This window comes from Glycine max, chromosome 12 (assembly GCF_000004515.6).
Source record: "Glycine max cultivar Williams 82 chromosome 12, Glycine_max_v4.0, whole genome shotgun sequence".
Taxonomy (NCBI): Eukaryota; Viridiplantae; Streptophyta; class Magnoliopsida; order Fabales; family Fabaceae; genus Glycine; species Glycine max.
This window is the reverse complement of record NC_038248.2, coordinates 2,129,921-2,139,861: the sequence shown is the minus strand read 5'-3', so window position 1 is coordinate 2,139,861 and position 9,941 is coordinate 2,129,921. Positions and strand designations below refer to the sequence as shown.

General features: G+C 36.2%; 1 protein-coding gene across 2 annotated transcripts; it reads left to right on the top strand.

Annotated features, from left to right (window-relative positions):
* The first annotated feature begins 773 nt into the window (after positions 1–773).
* LOC100306616 (uncharacterized) lies at positions 774–8,048 on the top strand. 2 transcript variants are annotated; one of them, NM_001250665.2, is made up of 6 exons: positions 774–852; positions 1,458–1,733; positions 1,835–1,889; positions 2,574–2,671; positions 3,386–3,609; positions 7,851–7,870. In NM_001250665.2, the coding sequence occupies exons 2-5, from the start codon at positions 1,491–1,493 to the stop codon at positions 3,605–3,607; spliced, it is 618 nt and encodes a 205-aa protein (NP_001237594.1). In that variant the 5' UTR covers positions 774–852; positions 1,458–1,490; the 3' UTR covers positions 3,608–3,609; positions 7,851–7,870. The 2 variants fall into 2 exon arrangements, with proteins under 2 accessions (NP_001237594.1, XP_040862983.1); XM_041007049.1 differs by lacking the exon at positions 774–852 and adding an exon at positions 1,198–1,327 and having other exon boundaries at positions 7,851–8,048.
* The last annotated feature ends 1,893 nt before the right edge of the window (positions 8,049–9,941 follow it).

The following is a 9,941-nucleotide window of genomic DNA, read 5'->3' as shown; positions in this document are numbered from 1 at the left end:
ACTTTTATTTTTTTAAACCTGTAAGATTGAAGTATTATATCCTATTAACTTTTCTTTGAATATATGAGATTGAATTATTTTATTTGGACTTGTGAGATTGAAGTATTTTAAATATAATTTCTAAAATGAATAATCTTGTATACTATAATTGTATAGAATTTTCATTTTAATTTTCTCCTTTAAACATTTTTAATTTTTTAAAGAAACTGTGAGAAGGAGCAAAAATTACAATTAAATTGTATTCTAGAATAATTTTAAATTATTTATTATTTTTGAGTAAATATCTATGAATATTAAAAACAAAGACGCTTCTAGTTAATGGACCTCATGCGAGTACATGACGATCACATGCATATTTATACGGCAGGATTGGATAATGAGTAGTTACTAATCCGTGTTTGTCCTATCACATTCTCATCTTTTGGAGAATATAGTTGAATGATATTTTATTTATTATATATATATATATATTATTCCTACTCTATCTATTAACTTACTCACCTTTTTATGTATGAATGAAAATATGAGAATATGAAAATTATTCTTCTCCTAAAAATTTTTAATGTTGGAGAGTAAAAAAAATTAATCTTATAATAAGCATGAAAACATTAATTCCCCATCTGATATTCTTAAAAAATAGACACAATAAAATTGAAAACGTGTGAAGTGACGTTTGGCAGGCGTTTGGTTGAATGGAAGCGCGTGGGCGGGTGGTTCGTGTTTCCGTTCACAACAGTGTCAATGTCCTCCTCCCTTCTTTTCCCTTTTAAGTCATAGCTTTCCCCTTCCCTTCAAATTCTCCTCAAACCCTACCTCCCTTTCCCCCCCCCTCTTCGCGTCTTTTCGCAACCGGTAAGTCTCTTAGGGTTTCAATTTCTTTCTCAGATCGCTCACTACTGTTCCGTTTCTCTGTATCGCTATTCTTTTCTGTGTTTTCTTTTCAATTCCTCTACACCCTAGTTTTCCAGAAGGTTTCTCCTCTGCTTCAATCGGTGTTGTTCTGTTCTGTTTCGGTTTTTCTTTTTTCTTTTTAGTTCGATCAATTTATTTATTTTTATATATATTCCGCTGATAAATTGATGATTATGTGTGATATGATTGGAATCGGGTTACTTCAAGAAGCTTTATCGTGCACCAGAGTAAACACGCTTTAGTTTTTTTATGTAATCTAGCACTGTGCTGTTTGTTGTAGGTACGTAGAAAGTTAGTCACGTGACTTGAGAAATAGTGATGGAAGATGGTAGTGATTCTTTAATTTTCTATTCAGTTGCAGGGAATCGCTGTATGCTTGCACAGATTGTAGTGCTGGCGTTGTGTGTGTGTTTAGGTTGTTTAAGTTTTTGAATTTTTCTGTTTTGTGATTGTCTTCTAACCTTAAAAGTTTGCCACTTCACCTATTATTTTATGCCTAGACATTCTCCTAAGCGCAACGTTTGTATGATATTGGATTTTTTCAGACTGCATCTTGGATACTGGAATAGTGTGCCAATATGAGCTCTCGGGCAGGCAAGGGACCTGCCGTCAGAAGTTATCGGAGGAGAAAGACAGCGTTGGACCTTGACCTTAACCGTGTACCAGCTGGTGAGAATCGTGAGCAGGAGGGACCTTCGACTCAGTCGGTGCCTCGAGAAGTTCAAGTTGAACAGCAGCAGCAGGCTACTCAACCTCCGATGATTGACGTGGAAGCCATTGATGATGATGTTGTTGAATGTACCCCAAGGGCTTTTGCTGAGGTTTATCTTCCCCTGTACTTGTTTGGTTTCTATTATCTTTTCACTTATTATATTTCATTGTTGGAAATCAATCTCATTTTTTCATTTGTGTTCCATCTTAGGCTAAAAACAATTCAAGAAGAGTTCGTAGGAGGACTATAGTTGATGTTGATCTAGGTAATGTTATCCTCCCCTTTCACATGCCTTTTTCTCATCAGGTTGTGCTAATGTTGAACATTGTGTTTTTAGAAGACAACAGTTGTCAGATAAGATAACCTCATAAGTCATGACCAGTAAGTAGACTTGACTCAACTAAGGTAGTCAAAGGCTACAATAGAACTCAAGTGGCAGAAGATATGATGGAAGTTTGTTTATAGCCAAAGACTGGTAACCCTAGACTTGTGTACAAGTGAGAATGTGTTACTACCAGTGACAATGAATTAGTCCCATGTCTTCCCTTCAGTGCAAATATCCACATAATGTATTTCAGTAGTTCCTCTTCTAACTTTCCCAATGCTTTTCTATGCTGATTGTGTTACAGGGTCTGGTACTAATGCTACTGTATCCCAGTGATTAACTTATAAAAGCAGGGTTTAGAAGTTGCTAAAGCAAATAATAGTAAATTCAAACTTTGGATTCAATTTTAATAAGAAATTGTGATCATATATATGATATTGTGCTGAATATCTTGTTCATTCTGCTTTTATGGTCTGTTCTATGTGAGTTTACCTCCCCAAACATTCTGTAGGTAGGGACTTTTTGTGCTCCTCGCATGTTACCTAAAGTTGTCTTTTTGCAAAATGGTCTTTATTCTCTGTGATTAATGGTGGTTAACTTATCTGCCATTCATGATTGTTGCAGAAGATCAGACTAGGCGCAACAAACGCCGAAGAGAATTGCCAAATCTGATTATTAATTGTGATAAGTATATAAATTTGGAAGGCGGTAGCAGTTCCATGGTAAAAAAACCTTTCCAAGATGACATACTGTTCTACGTTCTGTATTTCATCTTCTGTTCATCTGAAAGAAAAATAAAATTAACTGTCAAATATGTAATTATTGAATACCCAACTTGGAAACATAATTTGGTGTTACCTCTTTATCATTTGCTTCTGGCTATGATCTTTAGGCATTTATGTATTGTGTTTTTTATTTGTTTTGTTTTATTTTATATTTTTTGGCTTCAAGAAGCATTCAGTTTTAGTCAATAGTTGCTTAGAATTGGTCGTTCAGATTTCTGTTGCTTATTAAACAGCTATATGTAGTTGGTGGAGACTAATAGTCTTTGCTTATAGTTGTTTGGTACCCAAGGATTTAGTCAATACTGGGTGGGGAAGAGTGCCAATCATTGTGGGAATAGGTTACTGCTGAATAAAAGCTGGAATGGCTTGCAAATTTTGAAGAATCATAGAGATAAAAGATTTTAGTTGTTTTTTAAATGAAAACATTTTACTTGCATTTGATGGAATTGTTGCATACTTGGCATTTGGATATCGCTGCTTGCTTTTACAGATCTTGTGTTGGTAGAGCAGTTTATTATTTCAAACTTAACTTGATTTCCTTTATCTTATTAACTTGTATAAATTTAATTATTCCCCTCAATAAAGAACATAATAGATGAGTGTAAAGGTTTACTGGAATTCTAATTTCTGACTTGGATTTTTCTTTTGTAGGAGCAAAGTTTTAAAAAGCCACCTGAACCTCCAAAGGAGCTTGTCTTCAACTGTCCAATATGTATGGGCCCTATGGTACATGAAATGTCGACAAGATGTGGTCATATTTTTTGCAAGGATTGCATCAAAGCTGCTATAAGTGCTCAGGGTAAATGCCCTACCTGTAGAAAAAAGGTTGTTGCGAAAGATCTTATAAGGGTGTATCTCCCATCGACTAGTTAGAGGTATGGTTAAAATTACTTGAGATTAATTATGTTGGTTGAAGTGCTTTCTTGTTACACAATATATGTAATAAGTGATAGGTCTAGAAAAGGTTGTCATTACTTCTATTGGTGGGGATTTTTTTTTTAAATCTTTAGTGTGTTTTAAATAAGTATATGGGATTAATATTACAAAACGATAGGGAAATTAATAAAATTGTCAATAGAATTGATAGGCATATTATTTGGCATTATTTGTGCAAATTTGTTGGCCTGTTAAACCAGCATATCTTGCATGATTGTATGGTTGTAACTGTGTAATTATATCCTTAATTAGTTAGCCCAGCTGTAGGTTACCATTTATAGTTTTTTAGTAAACTTCAAGGCTAGAAATCAGATTGTATCATATTATTTAAATGAGAATTCTCCAAACGAGAACACACAGTTTTTATCCCAATTTATCTGAGTTTAACATGCTATCAGTCTAGGTTTTGATCCCAACCTAGTTTTTTTCTTTGCTACGCTCCTAGTCTTCGAGTTCCCAGTTCTAGTCTCTTGCATGGTATTGTTCATGCCACAGTACTGTTCACGGCACAGTACTGTTCACATCACGATACTGTTTGCAGTGCGGTTACTATTCAAGTTGATCCTGGTTCTGCTCTTGATTTCTCCAGTTTCTTGTTTTATCTCCTCTTGCGATTTTTCTCAGCATCATGTCTACTGAAAAATATGATGTCCTTTTTGTTCGTCTTAATGGAAAGAATTACTCCACCTGGGCATTCCAGTTTTGTCAAAGGCAAGTAGCTTTGGGTTCATGTTAACGGAACTAATTCTACTCCTAACAAAACTACGCACAAGGAGGCACATGCCAAATGGGAGGTCAAAGATGCACAAATTACGTGGATCATAGGCTTTGTTGAGCCTAATATCGTCCTCAATCTCAAACCCTTCACCACGGCTGCAAAGATGTGGGACTATATGAAGAATATTTATAACCAAAACAACACTGCTCGCAGGTTCCAGCTTGAACATGAAATTGCCATTTTTCAACAGGATAGTCTCTTAATTTCTGATTTCTATTGTCATTTCATGAATCTTTGGGCTGAATATATTGACATTGTCTATAAAGATTTGTCAACTGAAGGACAAACTGAAGTCCAAAGCATTCATGACACCACAAAACGAGATCAATTTCTTATGAAATTGAGATCTGATTTTGAGGGCATTCAAACCAACCTAATGAACAGAGCTACTGTCCCTTCCTTGGATGAATGCCTAAATGAATTGTTTCGTGAAGAACAATGTTTCCTCACTCAAACAAAAATGGAACAGCAGAAATATGCCTCCCTTCTTGTGGTGTATGCAATACAAGACAAACCTCAAGGATGAGACATGAGTACTGTCTAATGTTTCTGCTGCAAAAGCCATGGAAGTTTTGCTTCCCACTATCCTAACAAGTTCTGCAATTACTGCAAAAAAGGTCACATCATAAAAGAATGTCAAATCAGACCACCACGGAGAAATGCAACAGCCTTCACTGTCACTATTGGCTTTTCTACTACTCCTGTTTCAGGGGATCAGAATCCGCCTGCTTTTGTGCCAACTTTAACCCCTGAAATGGTTCAACAAATGATCGTTTCAGCATTTTCTGCTTTGGGTCTTTCCGGTAAAGCTTCTTTACCCAACTATCCTTGGTAGTTTGACTCTGGCGCATCCAATTATATGACCAACAATGTTGTTGCCCTTACCAATGTTACAAATTACTCCGGTAATTTACAAATACACACTGCAGATGGAAACAATTTACCTATCACAACAATTGGTGATATTTTTTCATCTCTTACCAATGTATATGTTTCCCTTGATCTCACCAGTAACCCTTCAGTTGGTCAATTAGTTGATAATGATTGCAGAGTTGAATTCTCCAAATCTGGTTGTCTTGTGCAGGATCAACACTAAGGGAAGATGATCGCGAAGGGGTCTTAAGTTGGATGTCTTTTTCCTCTTTATTTATTGTTGTCACCATGTTTTTTTCTGCCTTTTATTTCTTGTAATTCCTAAACTATTAATTTCCAATTATGGCATAAGCGTCTTGGTCACCCAAATTCCTCCTTGTTTATGTGGATGACATTATTGTCACTGGCTCAGATCAAGAGGCTATCACTACAATCAAACAATTGCTGCATACAACTTTCCACATGAAAGATCTTGGACAGCTCACTTATTTCTTGGGATTTGAAGTACAATTCCAACAAAAATGCATCTTTGTCACTCGACACAAATATACTCAGGATCTAATTAAGCTAGGTGGTCTCACCACTGCAACTACGGTCGACACTCCTATGGAAGTTAAGACGGGATGAAGGTGAACTCTTACAAGAGACCCAACATTATACAAAAAGTTAGTTGGAAGTCTCATCTACCTAACCATTACAAGACCTGATATCTCTTTTGTTGTCCACACAGTCAACAAATTCATGCAAAATCCTAGACACTTGCATCTTATAGCAATACAACGAATCATTAAATATTTGTTGGCCACTTCTAGTCGTGGTCTCTTCTTTCCTACAGATGCAACAATACAACTTCAAGCTTACAATGATGCTAATTGGACTGGATCTCCCAACACAAAGAAGTCTACTATTGGTTGGTGTATGTTTTTAGGAGATGCCCCTGTCTCCTGGAAATGTAAGAAACAGGAATCAGTCTCTAAATCCTTTATTGAAGCAAAATATAGGTCCATGTCTGTAGCATGCTCTGAGAATATTTGGTTACGGGGTCTTTTTTCAAAACTTGGTTATTTACAAGCAGCACCAACTCCATTGTATGTTGATAATACAAGTGTCATACAGATTGTAGCAAATCTTGTATACCATGAAAGAACAAAGCACATAGAGATCGATTGTCATTCAATTAGGGAAGCCTATGACCACAAAATTATCACTTTGCCTCATGTCTCAACATCTGTTCAACTAGCAGATGTCTTTACCAAATCTTTGGCACGTCAATGGCGTAATTTTTTAGTCAGCAAATTGATGCTTGTAGATTCACCAGCATCAATTTGAGGGGGGGTGTCAATAGAATTGATAGGCAGATTATTTGGCTTTGTTTGTGCAGATTTGTTGGCCTTTTAAACCAGCATATCTTGCATGGTTGTTTAGCTGTAACTGTGTAATTATATCCTTAATTAGTTAGTCCAGCCGTAGGTTATCATTTGTAGATTTTTAGCAAACTTCAAGGCTAGAAATCAGATTGTATCATATTATTTAAATGAGAATTCTCCAGTGGAGAACACACCGTTTTTATCCCAATTTCTCTAAGTTTAACAAAAATTCCTCACAGTTTACAAACTGTGTGGAAGTATGGGAAATGATCAATTGAGTATGTTAAGAAGAATGTGTCGCCATAAAGAATGATTGTGTACAAAGAGATATAAGTGTGACACTTGTAGAGGAAAATCAACCAAAAATTGGTTAATGTAGTTTGGACATGTGCAAAGAAGGCAACGAAGGCACTGGTAAGGAAAGTAAATTTTATCCATGTGATAAGGGATAGATAAATCGAGAAGAACATTAGAGGAAATTATTAAGAGGGATCTCATGGCGAATGATAAACAAGTCCAACTAATGGCGTCATGTGATCCATGTAGACTACTTACCACCTAGTGGGACAAGGCTATTGTTGGTGGTGTTGGGTTTTAAATAAACTTGATTCAAAAACATGGACATGAATACCACTGTACCCAAATTTAAGGAGTTGTGAGAGAAAATGAGACAGTAAGAAAAGGTGCTGGAGACATCAATGTGTAGGAAATACAAGTAGAGAAATGAAACAAAATATAATAAATGGAAATATCTGATTAAATTTACCTCCTTTGCCCTTTAAATAGGATAGATGGCACACAAGATACTTTCATATGTTTTGTTAAATAGAATAATTTAGAAAGTGGCAGGTGGTAAATTAAAATTGGACCTTAGACATCTGCAAAAGACTGGCTAAGGCCTATGTTTATTGGAAAAGCTAAAACAGAAGGAAGGGGGGATTTTGAATCCAACATTGTCTGCCCCTCCAGTATTTCGTTTTTATACTTGATCAGGAAGAGTTACCTTTCTCTTTGTTTCATTGTATTCTTCTATTGCATATGCATGTGCTTTTGTCAAGGTCAAGCAATAGCTTCCTAATCTCTTTTAACAAGAAATATTTATTAGTCTCTTGTTTATCTTCAATGCATTCTGTTGAATGGTTGCTCCTTTGCCATGCAACAGGCTTTCCGTGGAAGCTGTAAAGAGGAGAACAGGGATTGGAAGAAACGTCATTGTACTTTGGACAATACTGAATGGCTGTGTTGTTTCTAATATGTTCCCTCATAGCTGATGCTTAGTCTGTTGTTGGGTAGCTGTTTCTCTTAATTTATCATATTAATACATGATGACATTTGGTATATAGATATAATTCCTTGATCAGGTTTTTTTTAGCTTTCATGTTATGAAAACTTGGTCTTTTCTTTTTGGTGATAATATAGGGCAAGAGAGGCCAGTCATGACCCATTCTTGAGTGGGGATTTTTTTTATGTAATCCCTCACAAGTTCACTGATAGATTTCTTTGCTTCGTTATTAGTGGCTTAGGGCAGCAGGTTGCCAGTATGAATAGCTATCTGATTTGGCAAACTGTTTTGCAGTACTAGTCCAGCGTGTTTAGTTTTGGTTTACATGATATATTCATTTGCTGGTTAAATACTGTTTTTTTTATCAATCTCCTGCTAGTGCAAATACATGTTGCAGTTATCTTCTACTTGACAAAAAAAAGTTCTATTTTGATAAAATTAATATTAAGATGCAGTAGCAAATTGTGACCTTTTTTGTGAGGTTCAATTGAGCTCTAATTCAGTGAATAATTTGTAATGAGGAAGATGCTATTGATGAGATTGTCCCACACAGATTATTGGTTGCAGTAGCACCTAGAATCAAGAAGTTCGTATGGTAAAAACACAGGAGAAAGGTATGGTAGTTGAAAATACCTCCAATGTTCAAATGGATTTGCAAGTTCATGCCAGTTTCGTGCAAGGAGAAACTTTGTCCAACCGGACAATCCCACTCTAACATTTCCCAATGAATATTATTGTAGAGGCACTAGTTGTAAGGGATTCACCACACTGGTGAAGGATCCTTAGTAGAGAGTTTGATTGCTCTCTTATGGTTCTCACAGAAAATCCATAAAAGTGAAGTGTTTTGTGGGAAGGATTGGTTTTGATGAACCATCCATTATTCAGCCCCAGGGTGGGATAGGGGCCATGTGGTGCATTTGGAAATTTTGAAAGTAGAAAGTGCATTGCTTGAACCATTTTACTCAGTTGATGCATTTGAAAGTTAAGTACACGGGCAAAGAACCTTGGGTGATTACGGCAGTATGCAAAATCTCAAGTTCATGTCAGACATCCCTCTATGGACGGAACTTCGATCATTAGTTGCTTCTACCAGGGACCCCTGGGAAGTCATGTATTGATGGGAGATTGAGCATGCTTCTGAGAATTCCTCTTCACGTGGTAGAAAAACAATTTGTTTGAAAGACTAGATAGAGTCCTTGTGAATAATATTGAAGGTTGAAATTTTAGTTAGCCAATGTCAACCCGTTGGAGCATCCCTAAAGCAAAGACAATCATAGAAGGGCTTGTCGTTTCGAGGCTACTTGGTTAACCCGGCGTGAGAACACTATAAGTAGATGCGTCAAATTCTTTCCCTTAAGAGCTTCAAGGATAATCTGTCTGTGTGGAATAGAGATATATTTGCATAGACGTGATGACATTGCATGATGTCTCAGGTACATTTACAAGGACAGTTGAGGGGAGAGCTAGAAAAAGTATTGGTTTAGGGGGGATCTACATTGGTATTGAAGGTCTACTTGTAAATGGTGACGTTTTTGGAGACAAAGATTCTATATATTTCCCCTACACTACGATTATTAGGAGAAAGAAAGAAACAATGGAGTCTGGATCAATGATCAATTAAATCTTGAGCAGATGATCACAAGACTAATTCAGGAACTTATTGGAGGATGATGGCGAGGTGTCCACTTTCTATTTGAGATTTTTTTTTCATTTTTACAAGATAGCTAAAAACAAGTATTTTTACAACCTATCCAAGATAAAGACATAAGAGCTATTCTCAAAGGCACCACAAAATGATAGTTTTTAATTAGTCTTATATTAGCTAATGGTTGGTTGTTGGCCCATTTATATGCAACTTCATCAAGTGCAGTTTTATAATCCATAGGTGGATGCAGTGAATTCAACCCTTATCATGCTTATCCCTAAAGTGGACATTTCCATAAAAGGTGCCTTTGCAATATAGTAGCGTAA